General features: G+C 54.9%; 1 protein-coding gene across 1 annotated transcript; it reads left to right on the forward strand.

The window, feature by feature from the left end:
- The first annotated feature begins 1,891 nt into the window (after positions 1–1,891).
- Positions 1,892–15,504, forward strand: LOC119847095 (inositol-tetrakisphosphate 1-kinase-like). Its single transcript, XM_038381493.2, has 10 exons — positions 1,892–2,070; positions 6,411–6,435; positions 9,604–9,726; positions 10,532–10,643; positions 11,283–11,381; positions 12,185–12,225; positions 13,440–13,605; positions 14,168–14,235; positions 14,594–14,756; positions 15,230–15,504. The coding sequence occupies exons 1-10, from the start codon at positions 1,976–1,978 to the stop codon at positions 15,502–15,504; spliced, it is 1,167 nt and encodes a 388-aa protein (XP_038237421.1). The 5' UTR covers positions 1,892–1,975.
- The last annotated feature ends 1,049 nt before the right edge of the window (positions 15,505–16,553 follow it).

Below are 16,553 nucleotides of genomic sequence, written 5' to 3' on the forward strand. Positions count from 1 at the left end.
AGGCAGGATGAGAGACTGGTTTATGAGAGGAAACTCTACATCATCTAGGGGTGTGAAAAGTCCACCCCAAACCCCCAAAGCCCCCGTGTAGACGGCGCTCGGTCGATGGAAGAGATGGAGGTAGATTGGCTGCCCCCTCGGGGCGTGAGTGGCGTTTACACTGCAGCGGCACGGGATCGCGCTAGGCCTTTGTCAGGGCAGGTTTTGTCTAGACGGAGGCGGATGGTGCCCTGCTTTGCTCTACAGCCTGCGGAGTCGGTACCATCCAGGGTGGGCAGCGAAGGGGGGGTGTGAACGAGGTGGAGAGATGCAGAGGGGGGCGACGAGATCACGGGGTAGAGAGGGGGGTTCAGCGCTGCGCAAAGGGAGCCCCTGGCGCCTTTCAAGACCCAGCAGGACATTGATACAATGATCCCTGGCTGCAAGGAGTCAGGCCGGACAATGGACTGGCTCATGCACCTCTGCCCTCTGCTGGCTGAGCACAGACCTGTACCTCCATGTGTCATAGTCCCTTAGAGAGCTAATGGGGAGATCCCCCTTTCAGCTCAAGCAGCAGCTGCTTGGGGTCTTGGAGCGGGAGGATGAGTTCTTACCCCGTGCTGCAGTGAAAATCCGATATCGTTATAATTGGATGTGGAGGGGAGATTTTATAAATTTCATAATGGCAAATCCAAGGCAAAGGCCTCTCTCCCTGCAGAGGGACCCGTGACACTCAGCCAGACAACGATGATCATCGTTAGCCAGGTGCAACCGCATCTTGAGGTTAGGGGCAGGCCTGCCAATTTGCAGGCTGATGGGGGATCTCTACTGGACAGCCAGCCCTGGCCAAGAGGAGGCAGCACTGTGGGTCATACCCCCAACCCCACTGGGATGGTGTGGGCAGAGCATGGGAGGGCTCTTGTCAAATTCAGGCATCACAAAGTGGGGGGAACCTGGGAGGGCAGGGAAAGTAAAGAGATTGATTAGAATTGCCCAACCTTTGTTTCCATCAGTAGATCCCAAAGCCCCTCCCACTTTTAGAGGTGGGGAAACTAAGGCACAGAGCAGGAACAGGCCTTGGCCAAGGACACCCAGCCGGCCAGTAGCAGAACCGGGACTAGAACGCAGGTGTCCTAAACCTCAGGCAGGACTTTATCCCTCGAGACCCTGGCAAGCCAGAGAGAGGGGCTGTGAACCAGTCCGATTGGGACATGGAGCGGCAGGCAGCCATGGGAGGGGAGAGATTTTCACACATTCAGCCCCTGGGGAGGTGAGCTGGGCTGTGAGATTTTCCCCTGCACCAATTTAAGCAGCCTTTGATCTTCTTGCATTTAAATGCAGAAGAGACTGGCACTTCCATGCATATCCTCTTGCTCAAATTTCCACCTGCGTGTGGAGGGGAATAAATCACTAGATTTCTTCCCTGGCTGCTGGTGCAATATGATATGAGCACCAGCCCGGGTGACGCACAGAAAGAGGGAGACCCCTATTTGATGCACGTACCAGAAATCAGGTGTTCGATGGCCCAAGTCTGAGGGATGCTTTCTGGGGCGGGGGCTCAGCAGAAATCTCAGCGTCAGCATTTGCAAGGCACTAGTTTGACAGGGTGTAACCAACCCAATGGCACCACAGGCCAGAGGTCTGGAGCTAAGTGTGCATTTTGCGGCGTTTATCACAGCTCACAATCAGCCCCAGCCCAGGCTCAGGTAACAGGCTCCTGGCCCCGAGTTATTAAGCAACACGGATTGATATTTACGGCACATCAGCTGATTGGAGGAAGATAGAATTTGCCACCTTCTGTGCACCCTGCCCAGTTCCTGCTCGCAAAGGACTTTGCCACTTGGACAGGGGCTGGCGCTTTCGGATCAAATAGAGCACAGGCCCTGAGTCAGAGGAGACAATATTAGCACATTTCACACACAGGGAAATTTTCACACTGAGAGGTGTGGGGCTTGGCTTATTTATTTATTTTTAAATAAAAGACGGATGCAAAAAGATGCCGAGCTGGAGGAAAGGGAAACGCATCGGCTACTGCCTGAACGACAAGAAGAAAAAGAAACTGAATTTCCGGGGGTTTGAGGATCTCTGCAGGTAAGGGACAGAGCCTCTGGTGCTTGGCGCCTCGGGAGATCCTTGGGAGTAGGGCAAAAAGAGGGGGCAGGTAGCCCAGGGCGTGCACAAGGGACTGGGGAAAACGGCTGCACCAGCTACCGGTCTGACTGGCTTTCTGCTTCTAAATCTCTCGCTCTGCATCTCAAGCCTTCATCTAGCTGTGGGGTTAACTGACCCCCAACCATGGCTGCAAGGTCTGAACTCCACACCCTCTTCCATGTATTTATCCCTGGGAGGCAGGACTGTTATCCCTACTGTACCATTGGGGAAACTGAGGCACTGAATGGCTAAGGCCCAGATCCTCAAAGGTACAGAGATTCCTAACTTCCATTCCTACCCATGCATCTCAATGCATTTGAGGATATGGGCCAAGCAGGAGACTTGAAACCATGTTTCCCATATCCAAGGTTAGTACCCCAGCTGCTGCCTACCCTAGCCATGCTAGTTACAGGGTCTGTACCTGCTCTGTAGTTTTTAGCCTCACCTCCCGGTTGCATTATGTCCGAAATGAGCCCCCTAGCAACATCCACACAGCACCACCAAAATGCAGGCACTCTGGATGGGAGCATCGCTCATGGCTGAGTGTAAATATCCCAGGACCTTTATAGGGGAACTAGCTCCCACATCCTCCTGCTTCCATTGAACCCTAAGAACTAAACATTAATTACTGTATTAGCTGGGGGCAGAAGCATTGGCCGAGGGCCCTCGGGTAAATCTCTAGTCAATAACTACACCCCACAGGGATCTATAATAGTGATACAGAGCAGACGGAAGCTCAGTTGCTAAAATCATATAAAATACTTGATGCTTACGTAGCACCTTTCATCCAAGGGTCTCTGAGCTGGGTCGCTATCGTTATCCCCATTTTACAGATGGGGAAACCGAGGCACAGAGAAGCAAGGGCCTCTAGGGGACACAGCGAGTCAGTAGCAGAGCTGGGGATAAGACCCAAGAATCTTAATTCTCCTAAACTGGAAAGGGAACCCAGGAGTCCTGACTGCCAGCCTCTCTCTGCTCTAACACTAGAACTCCCCTCCCTGAGCTGGGAAAGAACCCAGAAGTCCTGACTGCCAGCCCCTTTTCCTCTAATAGATCACACTCCCAACCAGCAGCTGGGGAAAGAACCCAGAGGTCCTGGCCATTAGGTAACACGTGCCTCATAAAACTGCACCCTGCTTTAACCCAGCCCGCCCTCTGTAGATCTCACTTCCAACCCAGAGCTGGGGAAAGAACCCAGGAGTCCTGGGACAGATTTAAGGAGTGCCATTTAGGCTCCCAGTATGGGGGTGAATTTCACTTTGAGTTTCCTTTTTGTTTTCCCCTCCCAGCCCCATTCCAGCTGCCAGAATTAAAGTAGCCCCAAGTCTGTTTTGCAAAACAGATGGCGTGTGCTCTGGGCCCTGAGGCTCTCACCTAACATCCCTGGCTGGGGCGATGCTCCTGCCTGGCTCCGCGGGGTTGAGCTGCTTCCTTTTGGTTCAGACCAGCTCCCGGCTTGTGTTTTTGCAACATCAGTTGGTCCTTTGCCTCACTGAGGTGGAAATCTGGAACGGGCCAGCACACGCTGCTCTGAGTTCCAGCCAACCCTGCCACCTCAAGGCATTTTACCAAGGAAGTTAGTATCATCAGCCTCATTTGGCAGGTGGGGGAAACTAAGGCACAGGACGGGGCAGGCAGGAAGTCACAGAGGCAGGCCTAGAACCCAGGGTTCCCGCTGCCCAGTCTAGTGCTCCATCCCCTAGGCCATGCTGCCTCTGGCATCCTACACTCTAGGAAGCAAAGGGACTTTCTGGCCACCTGTGACAAATGTTTTGTGTATCTACAAGGGCCCAAACGGGCCCACTGTGGTCTGGCCTCGGGATCCCTCTACGGCCTCCATTACCCTTCCTTCCCTGGTTAGTCAGATTCCCAGGCGGGGGCGGGGGCGGGGGCTGGTTTCCCAGCTACTGTGCTGAATTAACAGAGAGCTCAAAACAACCCAACTCTCTCTGGCTGTTCACAGTGAGCTAGCACCCCCAGACTCAGAGCCCTGTCCCTGAGCGCTCGAACCTTGCCCCCCCCACCCGCATAGGCTGCCCTATATTCCCCCAGCAGGTCTGCTGCTGCATCAATTGCTCCCTCCACCTTATGCAAACACCTTCCCCCCCCCCCCCAAACATTCCCTTCACCTGGGCAGCAGGCTACCTGGAGCCATCACCTCTTAAAGAGCCAGCTCCCCCCGGGACAGCCTTAGTAAGGGGAAACAAGCTGCCCTTGGCTGATGTTGGGGTGGGTGGGGGGATTGGCCCCAGGGTCTGATCCAGAGCCGCTGGGATCTGTTTCCATTGACATTGGATCAGGATCATGGTTTGTAAAGCACTTCAGGAGCCTTATTCATTCTGTGACTCGCAGCAAAGTCTAGAGGCACCAAATGAAATTGTGCCGGGCACTGCCCAGACCTCGACCGAGATCAGGGCCCATCGTGCCAGGCACTGGCTAGACCCCAACTGAGATCAGGGCCCTGTCATGCCGGGTGCTGCACGGACCCCGACCAAGATCAGGGCCCCTTTGTGCTGGTCACTGGACAGACCCCGACTGAGATCAGGGGCCCACTATGCCTGGTGCTGCCCAGACACCAAGTGAGACATAATCCCTGCCCCTAAGCACTCACTATCTAAATAGGCAAAGGGTCGATTATCAACCGCATTTTACAGATGGGGACACTGAGGCACAGAGTGATGTGCGTGATCCCATGTCCGCAGCATGAATCTCAGGATCATTCACCCTAAGGGCACCTCCCTTGCATATATTGGTTACAGCCTCTCAGGGTTGGCACACTAACGGCCCACATAATAGATCTGCTTTCTCCCTCCCTTGCTCCTTATCTTATCTCTCCACTTCCCTTACCTCTGGCTTTCCCTCCTCTCCTTTCTCCCTCCCCTGTTCTCCCTCACTCTCTGTCTCAGCAGGTACGAGGGCATCGACTTGTGATGTTTGTATAGAGAAGGAATGAAAGTCCCTCTTTATTATGTCTAGCGAGACACTGCCTAGATGCCATAGAAGACATCAGGGCGCTGCACAGACCCTCACCGAGATCGGGCCCTGTTGCGCTAGGCACTTCACAGATCCTGACCGAGATCAGGGCCTCCCTGTGCCGGGTGCTGCACAGACACATACAACATGCAAACTTTCACTGAAATAACAAAATCAGTGGTAACTCACACCTTTTGTCAATTGCATGCAAGTTTGTATGGCCCCTGATGTCAGCATAAAAGTTTCCTAGTTTGATAGTGCAACCACTCAAACGATGACAGTTTTATTCCAAAATGACTGTCCTTGCAGATGCCTACTGAAATCTTGTCCCAGAGCGTGTAGGTCTTGTCTTCATGGGAAAGGGTTACTTTAAATCGGATCCGAAGCTGCTCCAGGAAAAGCAGCACAAACCCTAGGGCGAAAGCTCCGGTTCCTGTTTAAGAGCCACATAGGTTCGGTTTAGTTTCCACCTGTTCTGATTTAAGCTGAAGCAAAAGAAGATGGGTTTAAACAAAAATACGTCTCAAGGCAGGGGGTCGAGCCAGTAAAGTTACGCCGTTTTGCCAGTGTTCCCAGCCTTTGCAAAGTTGCTTCTGTTAGGAGGAGAAATTGGTGCTACAAAGCAGGTGTGTTCTTTGGCACAGTCCTGTTTATTTACAAGAAATGTACACACAGTCCTAGTCTCCTGAGCACAGACAAAACAGCAGCAGGCAGCTTCCTTGCACCGAAATTCCCAAGTCTGCCTCTCCAGCAGGTCCTGTGTGCAAGAAACAGCATCTCTCTGCATCCTCCCAGTGACTTCCATTGGCAAATATCCTGCAACCTGCAGCCCAGAGAAAACACAACAATGGGTGTGGCTTAGCTCTGACCTGCCATGCTTTGGGCGGTAAGCCCCCGGTGTCTGCAGCCTTCTTGAGCCCAGAGCGGGGCTTCATTCCTCCTCCCATTGAGCCTGAAGCAGGGAGCTCAGCCCAGCGAGGCCTGTGATTGGCGTTGGATCAAAGGCATTAGGACCTTTCAGTATGACACCCCTTAGGTAAAAGGGTGCCACATTCTCCTCTAGATCTAAGTAAGCAAGGACAGAATTATTATCCCCGTTTCACAGGTGGGGAAACTGAGGCAGGGAGCGATTAGAAATGATTGGCTCAAGTCTGCACAGGGAGTCTGTGGCAAAGGTGGGGGGGGTTGATCCCATGACCCCTAGACCCCCCAGTCCTGTAGGCTAACCACTGGGCCCTGCTGCCTCTCTCAGCATAATGCTCTGGTGCAAATCCCTGACTCGGTTTTTCTTGATTTTGTTTGCCCAGGAAACGAGGCTATGAAGTCATTGAGGTGAGTCTGAACCATGGGTGGCCTGGGAGCAGAGGTATGCATGGGAGGAAGGGGGGGGCAGGGGATGCTGGAGGAGCGGGTCTTATATGGGAAGCTGCCACCCCTGAGGTTTGCTACCGGGAACTTTTGACCGTGTGCCAGCAGGCTACGCCGGGTCTGACCTGGTTGGATGGGAGACCTTGACACACCCTGATGTTATGGGGGGCATGGGTGACTCGCAGATGAGTCAGTGCTGTCCCCAGTGCCGGGGAGAGGGTGATGCCGCAGGGCATGGTGGGGCTGACCCAAGAGGGGGCGCTCTCCTCTCTGAGTTGGCGCTGGCACTAGGGGGGCGCTGCGCTTCAGGGAATGGAGTCGGGGTCTGCACAGTTGTTGTGCTAGAACAGAGGTCCCCAAATTGTGGGGCCAGCCCCCCTGCGGGGGGGGCAGGGAGGGACCGCCACTCAGCCTCACTCCTGGCCCCATCCCCAGCCTCGGCGTGGCTCTGCTCCCGGCCCTGCACCAGCCTCCAGCCTTGGCCTCCTTAATCCCTGCCCGCATCCCCCGCCCAAGCTGTGGCCCTGCTCTTGGCCCTGGCTCTGGCGGGAGAGGGGGCACAGATGGGGTGAGGGGGGTCGTGACCCTCAAAAGTCTGGAGACCGCTGTGCTAGGGGGTCTGGATATCTATAGGGGAATTACTGTGATCTTCATGCACCACGCTGGGGCGCTGGGACTCAGAGGGAAGAGCGCCCCCCTACCGAGCTCTGCTCCCTACAGCACCTCCTATCACCACATTGGGGTCAGCCCTGAGCTCCCCACCCCGGGTCTTCTTGGCCCTGCTCAGAGCAACACAGAGCTGGCTGGAGGACGGGTGATAAAAATCAAGTTGGGGTGGGAGAATAGGTCAATGGCCCAGCTGCCTGGATACCAGGGTGATGGGCACCCAAGATGGAGCATGCCGGAACCCATCACCTCCCTCTGCAGAGGGGCTGAGGGTTTAAGTGCCCGTCTTTGTTTGCCTGCGCTGGGATCGGCCCCGTCTGTCAATAAGAACTGGTTTAAACTGACAGTGACTGGCAAAGTCCACAGAGATAAAGTGAGAGGCGTTTCTGGGTGGCACCGGGTAAGGATGACCAATATGCTACGGAGTCAATAAGGCATTAACTTGGGTGGGTGAGAAAGAGACAGGTGCTTTGTTCGCTGGTATGTGGTCATTCCCTCCTCTTCCTTGGGTGATGAATCATCACATTTCAGATAGCCTGAAGGATCAGAACAATTACAACTTACGGGCTTGGCGAGGATTCCCTCCCACCCCCGCCCTGCCACAGAAAGGCTTCCACCTCTGGGGTGGGGCAAGGCAGCTGATTATAAAGAGATCACTCCCCCCCCCCGCACTGAGATGCATCCACTTCTGGGGAGGGACGCACTGCTTGTTTGCTTTGCCCACTACGCTGCAGTATTACTTTGCAGCGGCTCAGAGGTCGTAGAATGTCTGTGTTCGTTGGCGACAACTGGGTTCCTAGCCGGGCTGTGGGTGCTGGGACCAAAGGTGAAAGGCACAGCAGGGTCAAAATTCAAAGGACGCTGTCAGAAGAGCGGGGCGGGAAGTTTTCTTGCCAGAAAATTCTGAGTTGTCCAAACTCAAATGTCTCCTGGGGAAGGGGGCCTCAGGCCTGGAATTTCGCTCAAAACAAGAGTCAGCAAGAATGTCGCTAGCGTAGCAAATAACCTAGCAAATAGGGGCATGCACCTGGCATTCATATGCCTGAAGGCACTGCTATGCCCGCCTAGTCAGATCTTCATCACACATGCACTAATCCGTGTTTGAACTTCAGCAGATCTTTAAAAAAAAAAAAAAAAGAAAGAAGAAGCCCATCCCATCTTGATTTACAAATTGCCAGCGATGGAGAACCCGCCAGGACACCTGGCCAATCGTTCCAAAGGTTCGCGACCCTCCCTGTTAAAAACACACGCTTTCGATCCCTTCTGAATTCGTCTATCTTCACCTTCCTGTCGTCACTAGGGCTCAAATCTCTGCTAGGCCTGACCTGGAGTTGGGGACAGGAAAGATTGAGAAATCCCCCCCCGAGAAGAGCTAATAGCCTCGAGATCAGAATCCTCTGCTAGGATAGGGAAGACCAAATTATGCACACATAGGGTGACCAGATGTTCCAATTTTATAGGGACAGTCCTGATGTTAGGGTCTTTTTCTCACATAGGCACCTATTACCCCCCACCTCCTGTCCCGATTTTTGACACTTGTTATCTGGTCAGCCTATGCACATATGAAAGGGGGTCCATTTGTGAATTTGCCAGCGTGCCAGTTAGTTATTAAAGCTGAAATCTACCGAAGCAAGTTTGCTGATATATAATCAGATCCAACCGCTTGAGTTGTATCCCGAGTCCAGGGAGTGTTAGCTTACCAGTTTAACTCTTTTCTTTTCAGATCAACTTTTAACTTGAACAGCATTTCTCAAATCAGGACACTTACTTATTCATAACCAACCACCAATTTATTAATCCTTTAGTACAGGGTGACCAGATGTCCCGTTTTTAAAGGGACAGTCCCGTTTTTGGGGACTTTTTCTTATATAGGCGCCTATTACTGCCCAACCCCAGTCCTCTTTTTTCACAGTTGCTATCTGGTCATCCTACTTTAGTACCTAACACATTTGTCACCCTTCCAAGGGTGCGCTTGTCTTCCAGGCACTTTGAGGAGTGGGGCTACTGCTCTCTGACTAGGCTGGCCCACCAGGGGACAAGGTTCGAATAGTAAAAGCCATGGCTAAAACAATTCTTTTCGAGCTCTCTTAGGCCACTTTTTATAAAGGAGTTAAAATCTAAAATAAGGTCCTAAAATAAGGTGTCTCACTGGAGAGGGTGGACTCAGCAAGAAAACCGACAGCTGGTTACAATGAAAGAAGGAGGAAACAACCTTTGGAATTAAATCTCACCACTTCTTATCCCAAGTCTTTTTTCCAGAGCAGGGATGGATCCTGGGTGTCTCCCAGCCCTGGTAAGCGTGGTGACCCCCTGGAGCTCTCTTTCTCTGCGTTTTGTTGGCCATACATTTCCTAAGGTCTCGGATTCATCCTGATGAGGGCTGGGAAATGTTGGGATGGGTTTCCGGCCTTGCTCTGGGTCCCAGCAAAGAAGGGTTTTTAATCTCCACTTCTCCTCCCATCCCAGATTGACTTGGCCAAACCCCTCTGTGAGCAGGGCCCCTTTGACGTCATCATCCACAAACTCTCCGACCTGATCCTTGAGTCCGGCTATGACAGCCAGTCTCACCAGCTGATCCGCGACTTCCAGGTAAGGACTTAGTAGATTCCACTAGGATCTTCCATGACCCAAGCCAAAGCCATCCCCACCTTCCCCACAATAATTCCTTCTTGAACGGGAGCAGATCTTTAAAAGAAAAAAAAAATCCCCTCTTGATTCAACAAATGGCCAGCCATGGAGAATCCACCACAACCACTGGTAAGTTCTTCCAATGGCTAATTACCCCTGTTAAAAATGGACGCCTTATTTCCAGTTTGAATTTTTCCAACTTCAACTTCCAGCCATTGGATTTTGTTAGATCTTCCTCTGCTAGACCAAAAAGCCCATGATCAAATTTCTGTTCCCCGCGTAGGTCCTTATAGACTGGGATCTTCTCTTTGCTAAGTGAAATAGATTGAGCTCTTTGAGACCATCCCTATAGGGCAGTCCTTATTCCCCTGGCTCGTCTCTGACCCTTCTCCAATTTATCAGCATCCTTCTTGAATTGTGGACACCAGAACTGGACACAGGATTCCAGCAGCGGTGGCACCCTTGCCAAATATGGAGGGTAAATGACCTCTTGACCGATACTCACGAGTCCCCTGCTTAGGTGCACGTGGTGTCTTTGTCTCCCACTAGTGGTAGCTCTGGTTATAGTGCTCCTTAGTACAGGAAGTGCCTTTTGGATTCCGCTACCCAGAATGCGTAACGAAGCACTCGGATGCGTCTGAGTCTGGACAGCACCTCAGGTGCATCATTAGCAGCGAGGTGATCAACACAAACCCACTAATTGGCTTTGCGGCTTTAAACCTCCCCCGCCCCCAGGGCTAATTACACATTTGCTTTGGTCCTTCAGACCTATGTGGAAACCTATTCCAGCATCATCCTCCTTGACCCATTTCCAGCTGTACGGCTGCTCCTGGACCGCTTTGAATCCTATCGCCTCCTCCAGGACTTTCAGAAGCAAGGTATGTGTTTCTGGGGTCTCCTGGTAAAGCTCGGGTGGCCAATATCCAGTTGCGCTCTTCCCCCAGAACTGACTGAAGCAGTCCCCTAACTCGAATCACACACCAGAAGGAGGCGCTGTCGGACCAGAGAGGAAGGATGGTCCGGTGATCAGAGCATTAGCTTAGGCCTTGAGAGTCCAGCATTCCCTACTCTGAACCATATTCCCTGCAGGCCAAGGTTAGAGAGAAGGTTGCCAGTGTGAATGCAGTGATGACTCACGGCCCGCTAAGGGAAGCTGGGCCCCATAGAGCACTTGCTAGAGGTGTGGCTAAGAGCTTGGCTTTTGGCTCAGGCAGCAGCGATGTGTTGGAGCCAGGGGTCAGGGGTTCAATCCCAACGTGGGGTGGGCAGGGGAGAGAGACCCAGTTCTATGGAACAGCTAAGAAATCAAGGAGGGCGGGAATGCAGGAGCTGAGTGGGGTGGGGCGTGTGTCTGGGCTGTGTGTGTTGGGAGCCGGGTGTGGGGGCACAGGCAGTGCTGTGTGTGTGGGTGTGGGATGGGTGGTGGAGAGCCTCGCAGCGGGGTGGGGAGCGTGGACAGCTCACACCCATGCAAACCACCCACTCCCCACTTATTTCTGCCCCACCCTGCTCTGTAGACAGCTACATCTTCTCCCCGCCCTACGTGGAGCTGAACAGCGGGACTGGACGAGAGGCGGCGGCACGGATCCGGGAGCAGGGCCTCACCTTCCCTTTAAGTGAGTGAGCCCAGCATCTCCTTAATCCATGGGGCCTTTATACCTGGGGGGAGGGGGAGGAAAACCAGCCTCGTGGCACTAGGTGCTGACGATGAACCAGAGCACCTGAAACCAATCAAAATACGTCCCCTCCTGCCAGCTGTCGCTGCTCTGCACCCCGCCGTGCTGGGCTTGCAATCCCACCAGTGCAACGAGTTTCCAGGCCTCGGTGCTCCCCGGCTCGCCCTGCCATGCTGAGCCGTGGGCAAAGCGTGTGCTGCAGCGGGGTGGGGATAACAGCCTGCTGCTGCTGCTGGCTTGTGGAGTTGCTCCTTTGGCTCAAGTAGTAGCGGCTTGTGTTCGAGGGGGACCCGGGTTCAAATCCTGGTCACCTGGATGGAGCTGGTTCTTACATTGCCCCCTAAGGGAATGCTGGCCAAATAAACTGCTGACTCGGTGCCTTATTGACTGTGGGGCAAAGGGGGCTACAGGGCGGGTGCACTGGAACAGCAGGGAGCCAGAGCAGAGAAGGGGCAGGGCTGGAGGGCGGGGGGGCAGGGCAGACCTGTGCTCTGGCTGTTCTGTGTCCATGCACAGCCCCCTGCGGGAGGAGGTGGGAGCTGCTGCAGCCCCCCAGCCAGGACGTACTGGGGGGCTCAGCTTCAGTCACACCCCAGCGGCTGGGAGGGGAGGGATTTGGAGTAGAAAGTTCCAGGCCCAGGAGCCCCATTGGCTCTTGTTGGATGAGTCCGAGCCCAGGGTGGAACAAGGGGCGGGGGCTAAATCATCTCACTCTCCACTGTCTCCTCCTCTTCCTCCTTCAGTTTGCAAAACTCGGGTGGCTCACGGACCCAGCTCCCACGAGGTCAGTAGCATCGTGTCCCAGAACCTGCTCGTAAAGGGTTGGCTTTAGCTCCTCCTCCAGCGGCTAGGCCACGTGGAGGATAACATCCTACTACTGTGGCTTGCTAATGGAATTACTCTTTTAGCTCAAGCTGCGGAGGACTGGGTGGCTGCGTGAAAGGTTGGGGATTTAAATCCCTCAGCTGACCCATTTTGGGGGGTGGGTATAAAAGCACTAGGAGACTTTGGGGTGGGTGAGAAAGGAGGGGCAAGTGCCCTCTTAACACACCAAGAGCAATGCCAGAGATCAGGGCGGGGTCAGCAGTAGGGCTGCTGGGAAGTTTTCCATTTAAATAGTTTTTGCTGGAAAAATCAGATTTTTAACTACACAGAAAGCGGCTGCTTCCCACCGGAAAAATCCAACTTTTCCTCAGAAAAAAAAAAAAAAGAACCCCCCCCACCCCAAATTTGGCCAAACACCCAAAAGTTTCTATTTGGAAATGTTGCCGGGGTACTTTATGGGAGTTGTCATCTGGGACCTTTATTTCTTCATGCTCCAGGCAACAAATTCAGTCTCCCATGATGCACCAAGTTAGTCTCTTCCTCAGCCCCCACAGTGCATCATGGGAGCTGTAGTTCAGCTGCTTTATGTCTCCTTTCTGTCCTATGGGCTAGCTGCCCAGGGGGAATGCATCTCCCATGATGCACCACTGTGGCTCAGGAGGGGAAAGCTTGGTTCATCATGGGAGAGGTAGTCCAGCTAGGAAGCCCCACCAATTGAGGTACGAGGCACCTGAACTACAATTCCCATGAGGCACCAGGACTGTGTTTCTGAGCCCCTCTGTCCCTGCCACCCATTCTCTGACCCTCCTAATCCTCATTATGCAGCCACTGGGGTGTGTCTGGATGAGACCACACCTCCCAGTACGCTGTGGGGCTGGGCAGCGGCTCAGTATAGGGCGTTGCATGGAACTCCCCGCCTGCAACAAGTCGGCCCAACAGACAGCATTGCAGGCTGGGAGCTGTGCCCCATTCACAGACCACACCTCTGGTTCCAGCTGCAATTGGCAGCTGCATGGCAACCAGGGCTAGAGGGAGGCTAGAAGGGGGTGGGGCTAAGGAAGCCCCTGCCCTTTCCCCATCCCTCGAGAGAGGTCCCCTATAGACACATCCCCGCCCTATGGAGGCCCCTCCGTCCATTACCCTGCTCTTCTCCGCTCTCCCCGCCCCCCATAGATGGCGCTGATCTTCAACGAGGAGGGGCTGGGGGAGGTGAGCGCCCCCTGCTTGCTACAGAGCTTCGTCAACCATGACGCCGTCCTCTTCAAGGTCTTTGTGGTGGGCTCCTCCCACTTCGTGGTGCGCCGGCCGTCCCTGAAGAACTTCCCGCGGGGGGAATCAGGTGTGTGTGTGGGTGGGTGTGTTTGTGTGGGAGGGGCAGAGGGGGTACCTGGGCCATCTCTCCTTTGAGGGCTGGAATTGGGATTCTGTGGTCCCTCCAGCCCTCGGTCTCCCTGCTGAGGCGGCTCGGGGCGGGTGGGGGGAGCAGTTAGCGCCAACCCTGGAGGGGACGGTTTGGTGCCACGGGCTCCTGTCCCTGGAGAAACAGGGTTGAGGCCCAGCAAGGTCATTGCATGGATGACCATCCGGTTTGCTCTGTACTGAGTTGGAATCAAGCCGGGCAACCTGGGGTGCAAAAGCATTTGCGTGCCCTCAGAGTAAGGGCCAGATCCCCAGCTGGGGTCAACCATCTGTTGCCCCACTGGGGTCAATGGGGCCAGATCCCCAGCTGGGGACAACGGGCATCGCTCTATTGACGTCAGTTGCGTCAGCGACGGAGTGCACGGCTCTGAGCTGGTGACAACTGAACCCGGGGTTTCTCTGGACCCCGGGGCTGGGGAATCTCCCAGGAGCACCCCGAGCCCAGGCAAGCCGGGCTCACAACCTCGCTCTGTTCCTTACAGCCAGGAGAAGCATCTTCTTCAACAGCCACAGCGTCTCCAAGCCGGAGTCCTGCTCCCGCCTGATTGAGGTGAATACGGGCGCGGGGCCAAGGGCCGAGAGGAAGACTAAGCGAGCGCCGCAGACAGAGGGAGGCTGGAGAGCAAGCGAATCCACCCCGGGGGGCTAGAGATGCAGAGGGAGAGAGCCTTGCAGCAGCTCTGAGCTGTGGGGGCGCTGTGCCTCAGGGAGTGGGGTGAGGGGCTCACTAGGGGGCGCTGACCCCCATGCCCCAGTGCGGCGCTAGGGGGCTGCTTTACCCTCCGAGTCATCTGTCCTAGCGGAGGGGGTTTGTCTTACTCCTTCGGCTTCATTCCCGGAGACACCCTGCCGGGCGTCCCTCCCAGCAACTCCCCCCAAGCCCATAGTGCTCTCTGCCCCTTTGCCAGCTGGATGAGGCTACGCTGCAGCCCACCCCGCCCTCTGACAACGTCGTCTGCCGAACCATGCGGGGCCTGCGCTCCACCCTGGGGCTCTCTCTGTTTGGGGTGGATCTGATTGTGGAGAAGCAGACGGGGCGGTGCGCGGCCATAGACGTCAACGCCTTCCCAGGTGAGAGCACGGGGGAGGGAGAGGGAGGCTCAGTAGGGGGCACTTTCCCCACAGTCAGTGCTGGTCCCTATGCCCCAGTGTTGCAAAATAGGGGGCAGTGTGTTGCAGGGAGCAGAAATGGACGGGCATGGCCGCTGTTGCTGCAGAGATCTCTTACTCAGCATCGAGGTGCAGCCACCTCTGGGGTGGTTCGGGGCAGCTGTTTATACAGAGATCACTCACCCAGCACCAAGGTGCATCCACCTCTGGGGTGGTTTGGGGCAGCTGTTTATACAGGGATCCCTCACCCAGCACCAAGGTGCAGCCACCTCTGGGGTGGTTCGGGGTCAGCTGTTTATAAAGTGATCCCTCACCCAGCACCAAGGTGCAGCCACCTCTGGGGTAGTTCAGGGCAGCTGTTTAACATGCAGTGTTTGTAAGGGGCTCTGGGACGCCCTGGTACAGCCCGGTTGACACTTTGGTGGCCTCCGCAGGTTATGAAGGCGTCCCGGAGTTCTTCTCAGCCCTCCTGAACCACATTGAGACACTGTTGGAGAGCCACGAGCAGGCGGCCCGGGCCAGGGTGCTTGTGGCTGAGTATTCCCTGCACCAGCAGGCGTCACATGTGGACAAGGCCCAGGAGAGTACCCACGACACCGACCCAAGGGCCTCTTGGCTGGCCAATTCCCTCGAGACCCCCAAGTCGGCACCGGCCGAGAGCAACTTCTTCACCTTCGCCGTTCTGCCTGCCATGCTCTCCCGGCACTGATGGGGGTGCTGTGTTGGCTGGCCTCTCCGAGGGAGCAGGGAAGCGCTGGGTGTCCAAAGAGAACAGGAGCGACGTTGTGCCTGTCCCAGTGGGGAAAATTCCCAAACAGCCAGCATCCGGAGCCACCAGGATCTCTATGGCTCCTGTCACCTCCCCTGGCTCGCAGAACTGCACCTCCCTGCTTGGACCAGACCAGACCACCGGTCCATACAGTCTAGTACTACACCTCCCTTCCTGTATGGACCAGCTCAGATCACTGGTCCCTATAAGTACAGCACCGAACCTCTCTGCTTGGGCCAGATCAGATCAGCGGTCCATATAGTCCAGTATTGCTCCTCCCTTCCTGCATGGACCGGATCAGACCATTGGTCCATATAGTCCAGTACTGCACCTCCCTGCTTGGACCCAACCAGACCAGACACTATGGGTCCGTATAGCCCAGCCTCTTCGCCTCCAGCACTCAGTAAACCATACCCCCATAATGCACGGCATCACAGATAAGGACTGACTGTCCTCCTGGACTGTTCCAAATCCAGCAGCAAGGGGGCTGCATGTTCCAAAAACTCAAAGGGATGGTGGAGCCACTCACCACCAAGCCCCCTGGTTGGGTGATGGCAAAAAGGCAGACAACATGGGAGCCGTGGAGAATAAATCGCACTCACGTCCCAGCCAAAGGACTTGGGGTGCTAGGTTGTGCTGCATGCTGGGGCCTGGGGGGGGTGGGGAGGGTGATGTCAGGGTGGGGTGGAAGACTGAGTCCCCTCTTATTAGATTCTCCTTCCTTGAAAGGAGTCTCAGCACTCAATTAAGGCAGGGGACTGGCTGCTTCTGTTTTCCAAATCCCCATGGGTTTCCTGGCTCGTCCCTTGGGCCACGGGATGCTCTCAGCCTTCTGGAGGGAAATCCGCACCCCGCAGAGCGGGATCTGAAAGGGCAAACGCCACGTGTGGAAAGTTTCATTGCACACTATGAAGGGGGAGAGGAGGAGACAGAGGGCAGGAGGAAGGCTGTCCAGTGAAGTAGCAAGACCCAGCCCGCAGGGTTTTAAA

This window comes from Dermochelys coriacea, chromosome 23 (genome assembly GCF_009764565.3).
Source record: "Dermochelys coriacea isolate rDerCor1 chromosome 23, rDerCor1.pri.v4, whole genome shotgun sequence".
Taxonomy (NCBI): domain Eukaryota; kingdom Metazoa; phylum Chordata; order Testudines; family Dermochelyidae; genus Dermochelys; species Dermochelys coriacea.

Coding starts and splice junctions, on each gene's coding strand:
- LOC119847095 (XM_038381493.2), top strand. CDS start 1,976: ATGCCGAGCTGGAGGAAAGGGAAACGCATCGGCTACTGCCTGAACGAC. Junction 10,644..11,282: donor CCAGGACTTTCAGAAGCAAG/GTATGTGTTTCT, acceptor CCTGCTCTGTAG/ACAGCTACATCTTCTCCCCG. Junction 14,236..14,593: donor CCTGCTCCCGCCTGATTGAG/GTGAATACGGGC, acceptor CCCCTTTGCCAG/CTGGATGAGGCTACGCTGCA.